Genomic DNA, 14,303 nt, shown 5'->3' on the forward strand with positions numbered 1-14,303 from the left:
AAATCTCAAAAACCCATACCCACCCTAAATCCTAAAATTTCCCTTGCAATCCCATAAACCCATACCTACCCCACCCAAAAACCCATACCCACCTCAAATCCCCAAATTTCCTGTGCCACCCAAAAACTCATACTCATCCGAAACCATTGAAAATACCCTTGCAACCATATAGATATATAAACATATATATATATGTATATATATATATATATATATATATATATATATATATATATATATATATATATATATATATACACATATATATATATATATACACACACACTAGCAGCCCGTCCCGACGTTGTCCGGGTATGAATTGCTGCCGGCCAGTAGTATATTGTTTTGTAGGATTTCGTTTTGATAGCATTTCTTATCTGTGACAGGCCTGTGAAACGCTCCGATTCACAGTGCACTGCTGATGCACTTAAGAGTGTGCGTTCAGTAGTGTGTGAACTCGAGTTTCCCTACTTTATTTTTACTTGCAATATCATATAGCGCAAACTCGACAACATGGAATGAGCACAATTTACATTACAGAAGAACACATTCATTTGTGGTAGGCACGGGGAGACAAAACGATTTGCCTGGAATCACAGGATGTTGAGCTGATGCCGAGATTCGAACGTACCTCCCCAGCTCTAAAGTTCGCAATTCTAGAACTTGTGGCGGAAGGTGTGTCTAAAAGTGTATGTCGGTGCTGGCCATCAATGAGAGAGACCTGTGTATTTTTCAAATGGGTGGTGAAACATTTTTAGTATGTTGCTGGAGATGTGGGCCGCCGTGCCACCAATGTACTTACCGGGGGAGGGTAAACACCCATTATTCCGCAACTTTCTTTCCGCATACCATCACTCCGCATACTTTCATTACGAAAGTACCATGACTCCGCAATGCCATTATAACGCATGGCATTACATTTTATATGCTTTTACCAAGCATACATTTATAACGAAATTTGTTGTAAATGCATGAATGGTAAAAGCATGGTTTTTTTTAATGTTTGGATAAGGTAAGTATGGGTAGAGAAGTATATGTTTTGGGGTACTGAGGTATATGTTTTGGGTTGTTTGGGTATTTTAAGGGTTCAGATATAGTTTTGGGTTATGGGGTGGGTTTAGGGATAGGTATGGGTTTTGGGGTACAGGAGTATTTTTAGGGTTCAGGGCTAGGTTTGCGTTTTGGGGTATAGGGGTATTTTTAGGGTTCAGGGTTAGGTTTGGGTTTTGGGGTACAGGGGTATTTTAAGGGTTCAGGGCTAGGTTTGGGTTTTGGGGTACAGGGGTATTTTTAGGGTTCAGGGCTAGGTTTGGGTTTTGGGGTACAGGGGTATTTTAGGGTTCAGGGGTAGGTTTGGGTTTTGGGGTACAGGGTTATTTTTAGGGTTCAGGGCTAGGTTTGGGTTTTGGGGTATAGTGGTATTTTTAGGGTTCAGGGCTAGGTTTGGGTTTTGGGGTACAGGGGTATTTTTTGGGTTCAGGGGTAGATTTGGGTTTTGAGGTACAGGGGTATTCATAGGGTTCAGGGCTAGGTTTGGGTTTCGAGGTACAGGGGTATTTTTAGGGTTTAGGGATTGGTTTGGATTTGGGGGTACAGGGTATATTTATAGGGTTAAGATGGGTTAGTGTTTAAGAGTGTTGGGGTATTTTAAAGAGTAAGGGTGGGTTATGATTATGGGGTGCAGGGGTATTTAAAGGGAGCAGGGTGGGATTAGCACACGATATGAGACATGGTATGAAGGGCAGAACGTACCACACGCCCCCAGCGTTTGTCACGCCCCCAGCACACGCCCACAGCACAATCCAGACACGCCCACAAGGGATTACTTTGCTGGCACGGTTCTTTTACCTTTTAAATGTATATGGTGGGCGTCTGCATAGCCTATGTCCTTCTGCTGCAACTGCCCTTTCCAACGCAATATTGGGTGTTGTGATTGGTGCTGTGGTTCCTGAGATTACCCGCCTCAAAGGTTTGGGCTCTCTCTTTATTGTATTAGTATGGATATACAATTGCACAACTTCCTCTGATGTGTCTGTAAAACGTACCTTTTTTCCAGAAGTTTTGTTCTGAATTTTGACCTTGCGTCATGAATTTTTGTCCTGAATCTTGGCCCTTTGTCCTGAATTTTTAGACTCATCGTCCTGAATTTGCACCCATGCCAGTTGGTCACCCTACTGCTGCATTGATAGCTCGGACAGGGACACAACTCAATGCCACTGACAAAAAGTGAAAAAGGAAATAAATAGAGATTTACCAGGGAAATAGAAAACCGGCAACAGAAGAGAAGAACGTGGAGGAATGCTGCAAAATGGAAAATAATTGCCACTCACTGACCGCTGGAAAAGTGTGATAATGTCAAGAAAATAACAAAATAAACATTCGAGAAGTCACTTGCAGGGAGTTTCCGACAAAGCAGCTGCTTTAGTCATGCCCTGTGGAGCACAGCACTTCCTCTACCTATAAAATGAGAAGGGGAACTGAGATGTTGGCAGATCTGGCATTGAACTAAACCATGGCAGAAGCTCGAATCCCATGAACCTCTAAATCAGGCCATTAGTGTGCGATAAGTAGAGGGTGTGTTTTGGCACATAGGTCCATAGACTTAGATTTCAGAGACATTTTTTATTTGATAAAGTTTATTCAATTTTGCAGTTATTTTTCATTTTAGTTTTACACAAAATACATTAAGCCGTGGATAACAGGAACATAGGCTATGATTTCCGGCTATCAGTGCTCCATAACATGTGTAAGATGATGACACAAAAATGTTCAGCTTTAAGGTATAATTAGGACAGTTTCATGGCTGCCAAGGTTTCAGATTGCTATGTGTGACATTCTCATAATTTCAGTTTAATGATGAGTGACATTTCCGCGACTATGAGTGACACTTTCTTGCAAGCAAATTAACAATAAAGATGAGGTAAGTATATCAATATCACAAATACACTAATTTCAGCTTCGAGAAACTCTAAGACAGGGGTCTCCAATCAGTAGCTCGTGAGCTAATGTAGCTCTCCAGCTACCTCGGAGTAGCTCATCTGTGTGCAGCCCATCTTATTAAATTAAAAAGCTTTTGCTTGGTTGAATTAAAATACATGTAACAACTTTAGTAATATTAGTAGCTCTCAATACGTTTAAGTAGCTCTCAGTACAGAAAAGGTTCAAGACCCCTGCTCCAAGAAGATCTTGAAAGTACTGCACAGGACCAGAAATGGAAGGGCACTAACCTAGTACACTGACAGACACTCGGGTGGGGGTGGCAAGTCGTAACTACTTTACTTTCCAAACTCAGTTCTTGTTGATTAGATCTGTTCAGCCAGGCAGCCGCAGCGCTGCGTGAATGGCCTCAGCGACTGACTGCAGCAGGCAGAGAGCAAGCTCATGCTGCTTCCAGCCACCCCCCACAGCAATCATTTTCTGGTTTTGCCAAAGGTGCACAGTTGGTTCTGGCAGCCTGTCCGAGTTCTCTCCTGGCGGCCGATGCAACCCAACCGCATAGTCAGTGAGTGTGGCGGTCACAGGTCATCACTCCAAACACGCACTGCACTCTCTTGACCTGGCTCAGCAATACTGAATTGTCGGTGGACGGCCCGGCCGTTGCGAGCACTAGTCACTCAGCACTGCTGAAGACAGCCCGCAAACCACAGAGCCACTGGCCTTCATACTCCCGGACCCTGCGGCACGAATCTAGTAGGATACAGGCCCTGACGTTCACCGTGGCGCCACATCCAATGTATTGAACAACCTCACAGTTTCGGTACTACTAGTAGCTATTGGGCATACTACCCGGCCAGCTGTGACGTCAGGCTGTCTCAGTGCTGTGCCAAGTGACTCAGAGCTGCAGGAATCAAAATGGTTAAATATAATACATTGTAGCACTGACAGCGTGGCCTTAGCTCTCAGCTGGCAGTCCTGCCAAGAACCACGGAGTGCCCCAAGCCTGTGGGGAGCAGCGCGTGCAACCATAGGCTGCGCACTGCCAGCTGCCACACACAGGTTTGCAGTGCTTCAGTGACCGAAACATCATGCAAATATGCGTGACAAATGCATTTCAGTTCAGTGATGCGGAGCACCACAATGAAATGTGTTAGTCTAACGCCTGATGCATGGTACTTAGCAGGACTGCATTTTTTACTTACCTGTAACTTGTAGTGCTGTTCCTTAACATGTTTCACATACTCCTGCCACCCAGTGTTGTGGGAGGACAGAGCAAGTTGTTTTTTTCGAAGTAAAAGTTTAGGTTTCGAGGAGACTCTTGGCCCTGCCTCAAACCCACAATGCACCAGGACAAAGATTTCACCTTCAGTTTTTTTTCCCCAAATGCTGAGTGAAAGTATGTGGAGTAAAGTGAAGCAGGGCAGTTTGTTTTGAGGTGCATTGAGAAAATGTTAAAAAGGTAAGTGTAGTAATGTGAAACATCTACAACATAATATCACATAGGTGGGAGGGCGCATGTGAATCTACTGCACTACAAGCCACATAGTTACAGGAAAGTAAAATGTCTTATTTGTAGCTGTAGATCATATGCTTTGCCTGCAATGGCGGCTCCTCTGTAATGGCGGAGGAGCATCACCCCACTGCTCACTGCCAGCAAATGAAAAATGATAACAAAACAATTTTATTATCATTTTATTTTTAATTCCCTGACTGGGTGAGCTGATGCTGCAAGTGTAGGGCGGGGCGGGCCCGGGCTTTCTCCGTTGGACAGCAGGGTGGAGTAGTGATGGGCACTGTAAGTGTGCATGTCGGTTTGGCTGGCCGTCTTAGGATTGCCAAACCGACCTGCGCACTTAGATTTCTCCAACGCAGCTGTGTTGTACAGCCTGGTGCAGAAAAGGAACAGACTCCTTGTGCCCGAGCGAGCGTTAAACCAGTCCGCTCAGGCTAATCACAGGGCTGCTTTTTATGCTGGGTAATAGCATGATAGCAGCGTCTGGATTGGGTGGGGAGTCTAGGAGCCTATGCTTTGTGGCCGCCCGAATCAGAGGAGCACGAAGGTGGCCGGCAGTGGGACTGGGAGTGGCAGCAACAGGTAAGTGTTTAAAAAAAACATTATTATTACCTCCCGCGCTGTCCCACCACTTTCTGTTGCCAGCAGCTGCAACTGTTTGCATGCAGTGAAAAGCAGTGCTCTTTCCCTAAAGTGGTGGCTTGTGAGCAGGAAAAGATGATGTTTGGACCAATGTACTAAGGGCTGCTGCAAGGAGTAGATCTAGAGCAGAAACATCTGCTCTTTATCAACATATACGCAGAACTCCGCAAAGAGGTATGCTGATCTGTTTAGACTGGTTTTTAAGAGATCTGATCTCTAGTGTGTAGATGGCCAGGCTCAACATATTTTGGCACTGGATCAGCACAAACCCAGTTTAAAGATACCTGGTTGAAAGCGCTGCAGGATTGACTCAGAGTCATCTAAAAAGTCTGAGATGAAGGATGGGAGGATCACTTTGAGTCCATCTGAGATGTCCTAGATTCAGGCTACGCACCGAACCAATATAAAGAGTTTTGAACACATGGTTGATTCAAAACCATCTGACGAGACCTAGTTTCGGGATGCGTACAGAGCCATTTTGAAGAAGTGTTGACTCATGATCAAAACAGACTCATTTTCAAGAAGTCTGACAAAAGGATCCACACAAAGCCTGAGACAGCCCTTTTGCTGGCCACCAAAGATGTCAGAATGGCACTAGATCAAACAGGGTCACCTGCGCTCATTCTTCTCAAATTGAGCACAGCATTCGATACGGTCTCCTATTCAATTCTGAGAGACAGGATGAAGGCAATAGGAGTCACTGGGAAGACACTAAATTGGTTAACTGCCTTATCATCTAATAGAAGCGTCCAAACTAGTGAAGGTCCTTTTCTATCAGAAAACTACAAGTGGGATTGTGGAGTTCCGCAGGGCTCTGCGCTGAGCCCAATGTTGTTTATCATTCATGTTAAACCTCTCGCAGAAATCATCCGTGCCCAGGGTTTTACTATGGTACACTATGCTGACAATGCTCGAATCTTTGCCTCCATGTCACCAGACACCAAATCCACCTCCAACAGACTAAATACATGTTTAGAAGAGGTAGCTACTTGGATGACTGAAAGCTGTCTTAATTTGAATGGGGACAAATCAGAGGTGATGGTGGTAGGCAACAACCTATCTCTCTGAGAACAACTTACATGCCCCCCTTGCCTGGGAGTATCCCCTACCCCTAAATCTGAGATGATGAACTTGGGGTTCACACTGGATAAGGATCTGAACATGATTTCACAGCCCAAGAAGGTGGCAGACATTGGCTTTGGCATGCTAAGATAACTTAGGAAGACACAGAGGTGGTTCCAAAAGGATTGTAATAGGACGGTGGCTCAGGGCTTGATCCGGTCACGCCTCGACTACTGTAATTCTTTAGATTTGGGTAGCTCAGCATATGTTTTAGGGAAATTGCAGGTCATACAAAATGAAGCAGCACAAGTACTTTTGGGTTTCCCCAAAATGAATTCAGCCCACCCAGCCCTCCCCTTACTGACAAACTATGGAATTCCCTTCCCAAACAACTTCGGTCCAACAACAATCTGCTAAGTTTCAGAAAACAACTAAAAACTCATCTCAGATAATGCCTCAGTTCATTTAGCTACCACCTCCTGTTCGCTCCGGGAAGCCCGTTTTGGGTATCTGTTGCACTCTACAAATTCACTCATAACTTAACAAAACCATCTCAAAGATGCGTGGATCAAGGGTCTGCAGTCATTCATCTTGAAAATTCTGCAATATTGAATGTGAAAATATATAGTTTTTAGCAGCTAGAGTGCCCCATCCAGGCAGAGCCAACTTATAATGCCCAGACGCAGAAGTTGCACAAAGCCATCTTGGAAAAATTTGGATGAAGGATCTGGAGAGGACCATCGTGAAAAAGCTGCAATGCAGGATTCTAACAGAGCCATTTTGTAGAAGCCAGGATACAGGATATACACAGAGACATCTTTTAAATGTCTAGATACAGGTTCTGCCCTGAGCCATCTTGAAGAAGATTACGTGCAGAGACCACACAGACCAATATTGTAGAGCCTTGGCTTCATGGTCTACGAAAGGCTTCATGAAGAAAGCTGTTTGAAGTGTAGGACATTTTCTTGAAAAAGTCTGAATGCAGGGTTCTCATACAACATCTTAGAGATGTTTGGATGTAGAGTCCACATAGAAACAATTTCTGGAAGCAACTTGTGACGGGAGAAGAAATCTACTCTACAATACTCTTGATGTTACACAACAATTTTTTCAGTAGTTTTCTTTCAGAGATCCTCTACATTATTTTTGTCAGTACTGTTTTTATGTTCACATGTGAACTTTTTAACAGAGCTCCTGTAATTCAGTTTGTGGGATGAATCATTTTCTATGGTCCCCTGAAAAGTAATTAATGTGTTTATAATACATTATATTTTATCCTTGAAGAGTCAAGACGCTGAGAAGTGTATAGGTTTATTGGTGTTGGAGGTGTGGTCTGGTGTGCAAGGTGTGGGTAATGGACAGGATGTGGTCTGGTCAGCGGAGGCGTGGTACTATCCAGAGTAGTCTGGTCTATTTAGTGTGGATGTGGTAGTTTGATGAGACTTGGGTAGTTAGAAGACAGCTGTTCTAATCAGAGGGTGTTTGATCATGTTGAGAAGGTTGCGTAAACAGGAGTCTCTGGTGTAGCCATTTGAGAGGGAGAGTTGTCTTTCCAAATGAACATTTCCTCCTCTGAGGGGTAAGTCCGAAACTGTGTAGTGGGCTAACTCAGGAAGTAACATCTAGAGAAGGGGATGTCATTTGCTTGAAAGGTGTGGTCAGTTAAAAATGGTCTAGTGGAGGGCTGTCTAGTCAGTAGGGTAATGGGTGCATTTGTGTAGGCTACCAGAGTGTACGAGTATCAACACAAGAGTTGGGGACTTGTTGGCCAATGTATGAGCTTTGGAACCACAAGAGCAAACTTCTTAGCCAGGCCAGGGAATCTCATGTATTATAAGCGCTTAGAATACGCGCCCAACGTCAACAATAAGCCCTATATTATAAAAAGAATTGCTGAGGACTAGGCAGCATTCCTAACATGACAAACAAAACATTAACAGGATAGATTTTCAGGTGGATTGGTTGTTGAGGATCAGAAGCACAAATCAGCAAAAGTCCAACATCTGCACTACTTGACAGAAGCAGAGCCTAACACTGTTAAGTACTTAGTCCTCCTTATCTATCCCCCGACCAATCATGGTAAGATCCACACATGTAATTATAAGAGTTGATTTTGGAGGAGATGTGGGGATGTGGACATCAGGAACCAGTAGTTCATCTGTCTCTGTTGGTATTTGCCACCTAGAGTCAGCTGTCAAGGATCAGTCAGCATACACCTGCGGGGCATATGATTCTGGCAGGGAATGCCTTTGTCGAGTGCACACAACAAATATGGTCCATGCTGCAATGGACGCGAAGACTGGGCAATAAATGAGAATGAAGGCAGCAGATCCTCTAGGTGATGCAGTTAACTCCGGGGGAAGGAGCACCTACAACAAAGAAAAAATCTGCTGTTAGTACAGCGTACACTGAAACAAATTTACTCCCCATAACTGAGTAATGGCCCCTCAAGCACGGACTAACCTATAGGTAAAAGAAATACCACTACCACCAATGATTACAGCACAACTCTTCCACCCATAGTGCACTGTCCCATTGTGTACTGCACCATTTGTATTGTCCTTTTCCACTTTTGCTGTTGTTTCCACCTGGTGTACTCTCCTTTGGCATACTACTTCCTCCATGTTGTACTGGTGAACTTCCTGTTGGAGTACATTTCTTGCGTGCGTCACTCTTCGTACTAACGCTAGGGCACTGTTCCATTGTGTACTGCCCCATGTGTATTGTCCTTTTCCAATTTCACTGTTGTGTTTTCACCTGGTGTACTCTCCCTTAGCATGCCTTGCTATATGTTGTACTGTTGAACTTCCTGTTGGAGTAAAATTCTCGCGTGTGCCACTTTTAGTGTACTAACTCAGGGCATCGTTTGATTATGTACAGATCCTCTGGTGCACTGCCCCCTTCTGAGGCTGACTCAACATGGTCAATGAACCGATCAGCTTAGCACTAATCAAATGTACATTTTCTCACTCTGTAAACAGTTTTTATGGTTCAGTGCCTGAGTTTCCACTATGCCCAATACCATTAAAAAAACATAATAAACACTGTTGTATTGCCTCCCTCAAGTTCTTCTCTAGTGTACAACTTCCTGATGCATTTCCACTGTGCATTGTCCACACAGTACTGCCCAGCCTTATTTTACAGCTGAGCTGCATCTATTGTACTCTACCCTGGTGTAATACCTATTCACCTCATTTTCTAGGAATAGGAGGGATCTGTTGTGTAGCAGACAACGGTCAACACTAAGGGACTTATTTACAAGCCTCTTGTGCCACTGGTAAATCACTTCTTCCAATATTAAAAGTGACGCACCGGCAGCGCAATGGGCTTGTGAATAAGCCCCTAAGCGCCAACAGTTACGCTAGATCTGTCACTTCTTAGTTCATTGCTCACAAAATATGCTCGTTCCCAACCCACACCTCTGCAACTGTAACCATAACAATCCAACTATTTTATTAAAATTCTGTATTTTAATTATTTCTTTCTTTTTTCCAGACATTCTATAAATAGAAGAAAAAACACAAGCTCTCAGAGAATTGTCACAAAGAATTCAGAGGATTTTCAAGCACACCAGAGTGACAGAATAGAAAAAGAGTCCCAGACAGAAAGGAGTCATTGCTAGTGTCTGGTGGGACAGGAGAATCGGCCTGGCGCTCCCTTGCCGTACATACATGACCACACCCATATCTGCAAAGAGATGAAGAAAGGAAAGGACAACATCAGCCAATAAGAAAGAGACCGTATGAGCAACGCACATAAGTTAGGAACAAGGAAAGGAACGAGACAGTATTCGATAAGACAATAGGATACAGACAAAGAAATGTAATGTAATAAAAGTAAAACATGTAATAATATAAAAAAAGTGTAAAGAAAGAGACATCATCTTGAAATATAATAGTGTGGGAAAGAAGAAATGAAAGAGAGAGCATTAGGAAATAGAACACAATAAGAACAACGAAAGGAGAAACTGCATCAAGAAAAAAGATAGAATTGGGGCAAAGAAATGATAGTGACAACGTTTAAATAGTATTACACAACTATTTGATATATTATGTCAGCTGTATATATGCTGCAAGCAGACTATTTACCTATGTTGATGGTGTAATACGATTTTTGTAACAGTGCTAAGTAACAGTCATATATAATTCCGTATACAACATTTTTCTAGGAAATGGAGTATTTTCCATTACCACGCAGACCTAAATCAGGCTAGTGTTTTGTTTTTAGTCAACAGAGGGGGCCAGGGAAGAAGGGGGCCCTGCTAGGGGCCCCCAAAGCCCGTTTTCGACAGCCAATCCATGTCGGAAAGGCTGACATCAATTGACTGTGGGAAACCTACATCATAATTCCAACGGCGGAAACACCGACCTTAAGGGATTGTGAGGGCTTTCTGACTGGCCGATGGGCTCCCGTCGGAACCTCGTCAGATTCCCTAGCCGGTTTAAACTCGGACCACCGTCATCATAATACCGGGGTGGGACTTTACACCTACCATGTCGGTCGGAAAACCTCCGGCCAGTGGTCGGAGGCTTTCCGACTGACATTGTAATCAGGCCCAAAGAACAGCATTTAGACATCCTACACAAATACAGGTACGGATAATCTAGGTAGATAGGAATTTCTTTACAGACTGTTATCTATACTACTATTATAAAGAGAGAACTGTGTCCTTTGAGCCAGGTAAACTCGAAAAGTACACCACCAATCCAAACACCCAAGACATCATTGAAAACCTCAGGGCAAGCAGAAGGATATAGGCTATTAAAAAAAAAAAATATACGTTGTTGAAAAAAATTTGGAAATAAAAATAAAGTAGTCCCTTGCAAGTGGCGCCGGCCGTGACGTCTGCGTGATGACATCATTTGCGCTCCCTGGCAACACTTCCTGAAATGGCGGCGAATCGTGCTGCCTGGGGTGTCCGAGGCTGTGCAGGTTTGCGGATCGTGCCCACGTGCGTGCGGACATCATTTGCACTCCCTGATAACACTTCCTGAAATGGCGGCGAATCATGCTGCCCGGGGTGTCCAAGGCTGTGCATCTCTGCGGATCGTGCCCATTGACGGAAGATCGCAACCTGCTTGGAGGACTGCCGCGGCCCTGCTTGCTGCTGGGCGAAGTGGCGGCCTGTGTGGGTGAGGCACCTGGAGCGGGACTGGACAATCCCTTAGAGCACGGACGGGGGTGAGTCCTGGAGTGACTGGCGCTGCTTTATTTGCGGGGAGCGGGAGGTAGCAAACAGTGAATTACAGGAGGAAAAGTGCCTGGAGCGGGACCGGCGGCTGAGGTAAGGCTCAGGCTCTCCGGGACACGGGCGGGAGGGGGCTGGGGCCGGGGCGGGAGGGGGCAGGAGGTTGGCCCTGAACAACGGCGGCGGAGGTAAGGCTCAGGCTCCGGGACACGGACAATGTCGTGCGGGCGGGGGCCGGGGCGGGAGTGCACGCAAGCCTGAAATGCTGCCCCCAGCCCCCTTCTGCCCCAGGCAACGCTGGGGCGGGCTGCTAGTAGCAAATAAAGAAAGCAAAAAAAATCTAAAGTGTCAACTCTGTGTAAAGCAAGGATACAAGAAATCGGTATCTGTTTTGTTGATCCCAATGACCTGAACAGTTTGCTTGTCAGAATAAATCCATTTAGATACATAACTGTAAAGTACAGTATTGATGCAGCGTAAATGCTGATTTCGCCTTGTACGACATATATCCTAGATGTGTCAATGTAAACATACATGAAAAGACATATGCACTTTGCACAACTTTGAAAAAGTTAATGAAAATACAAAGAACTTGTAGTACAAGCACCATAAAAGCTCGCTTTGAATCTGAAATTAAGTAAATAGATTGTGCCAAACTTCCTCACAGTTCATATTCATATAGGTTTGAAATGAAAAAAATGAACACATGGAAATTTATTTTCTGCATTTATGAAAGCAATTATTTAATGTCTTACTGCATTTTAAGGCTTTTTTTATTAATGTGTCAAAACTCTTGACAAATACTAACGTACAAAGGTCAGAGCCTATTCTTTCACTCTTACGTGTTATGCACCATTGGCCGTTTGAAATATTGGTGCAAATCTGTCAAATTTAAAGATAGAAATGGAAACATTTGCACCCACGTTCTTTATAACCTTAGTGATCTATATTTCTTAAAATGCATTTCTGATCTATATGTTTACTTATAGTTGCCCTGTATAGACTTAGAATGTGGTAATAGGCCATAGGTAACAATGAACCTTTACATGAAACATTTAATGGATTATATTGCTTATTTCTGAAAGTTCACTTATATCTATGTAATTTGAAAAGCATTAACTTTAAAATGCAAAGCCTACACTTTCTTCTCAGACTCGTGAAAACGATGACACTGCTTTTTCTCTCATGTAACTCTTTTGTTCCTTTTACACCTCTTGAGCAGGTGATCCTCACTTGGAATGTTGTACCATAATGAGGAGATTATTGACATCATCTACGGACATGCTTAAATATATTCACAATGCTTTTGGAAGGACCGTGGGCTGTTGTTCTGCTGTACTGTGGACGTCTTGGCCCTTATTTCCAGATCCTTTTGGTCTTTCCTTCGATTCTTCTTGCCCGCTTGTCTCTCTGACCTGTGGAGGAGACTTGACACAGTTTGGCGCAGAGAGCTTCTCCTTCGAATTATTTGGACTTGCCTAGCCACTGCGCTTCTTGCCCCGAGCAGTTGCTGCCCCTTGCCCCTGCTGTCTTATTAAGTTATAGTAGCAGGCTTGCTAGTACCTTCGTTTTCCCTTGCCATTTAAGTAAATCCCATGTCTGCTGAGAAAATTCTTAGAACTCTCTTCTGCCTTTTGCTGGTGGCAGAATTCCTAGCTCAACAAAGTTCCTATGGACTGCCTATCCCAAACTGCGGCTTCACAAACTTCCTATCTGATAGAGTTTGTTTATATATTGGCCTTTTAATCAATTGTATTGATTATTCATTATTTCTTTAAATCTGTGTTTTGAAGTGTAGTTTTACATCACTGCTTTATTGTGCCAAATTCTGACTAAATTGCCTAAATGCTGATATTAATTGATGTATCTAAAAAAGATTAATACAATACTCATTTGAATCATAACTGACCGAGTCTCAAATTTCATTAATGTTTTTCTCTCTGAAACTGTGCACATAGTTTCCAGATCTTGATGCATAATACGGAGAATCATAGGCCATTTGCACAACAACAGGTTTTGCTTTTGTTATTTAGTACCTTGGTAGCAGACCTTCTGGTCAGTATGATTTTGGCCTGATTGAACTACTCTAGGAGGTTCGGAGTACCTGTAGTCATTTTATATATTTATAGTCTTATTCTGAGAATAGGGTATACACATTTGATCCCTTTATAGATTTGTTACCAATTCCTGGTACTCATCGCGTAACCAAGATCTATTGGAGGATAAAGCTGGGTGCATGATTTATAGCACAGTGTAGAATTAAAAACCTCATATGGGCCTGGTACTGATGAAGTGGAAGAAGTTGGTGGCAGAAAAAGAAGGAGGAATAAACAAGTATGTTTAGTAACATCCCATGCTGAACTATACTAATCTAGATACGTCTCTCCGATGTACTCAATTTGTTGCAGCCTTTCATTACGTATGTAATTTACTCATTTGTATGACACTGTTTCCGCCATAGTTGTTTACCACTCCTCCTTCGTAGGAGGTTCAGGCCTTCTCCAATGACTTAATATCCACAAGGTAGCAACCATCAGAGATGTGTCTGACAATGTTTTTTGTGATTAGTTGTGCCTACAATGTCCTGCGTGCCATGCACTAGGCCAAGCTGGAGAGTAGGTTGTATTTGTAGTTCAGCGGCATCTTGTAGTGTTTCCCATATTAAGTCCCACTTAATATGGGAAACACTTCAGCAGCTTGAGCGGGGAGGGTGTCACATGGCCGTTTGTGAATCATAAGACCCTTAAAAAATGTTGTTTGCCATTCTTTTATCTTTGATTGAAGACACTGGTCTCAAAACAGAATGCCACTCCCAGGGAAAACTATGATGCAGATGTGTGGAGAAAATGAAAGGGAGCAAAAAAAAAAAAGAAAGAATAGATGGATGGACGAATGAGCTGAGTGAGTAGAAGGATGGAAATGTTGGGGTAAATGGATCAATTGCATTTATTTCATTTAGAA

The 14,303-nt window shown here is 43.4% G+C and overlaps 1 protein-coding gene across 1 annotated transcript in view; it reads right to left on the bottom strand.

Moving 5' to 3' along the window:
• Positions 1-2,625: 2,625 nt before the first annotated feature.
• PGF (placental growth factor) overlaps positions 2,626-14,303 on the bottom strand; it is a 196,255-nt gene continuing 184,577 nt past the window's right edge. Inside the window, exon 8 of the mRNA XM_086937506.1 lies at positions 2,626-8,523. Within this exon, the coding sequence (XP_086793632.1) occupies positions 8,489-8,523 (35 nt within the window). The 3' untranslated portion in view covers positions 2,626-8,488. The remainder of the gene's footprint in view (positions 8,524-14,303) is intronic.

Source organism: Lissotriton vulgaris, chromosome 9 (assembly GCF_964263255.1).
Source record: "Lissotriton vulgaris chromosome 9, aLisVul1.2, whole genome shotgun sequence".
NCBI classification, from domain to species: Eukaryota; Metazoa; Chordata; class Amphibia; order Caudata; family Salamandridae; genus Lissotriton; species Lissotriton vulgaris.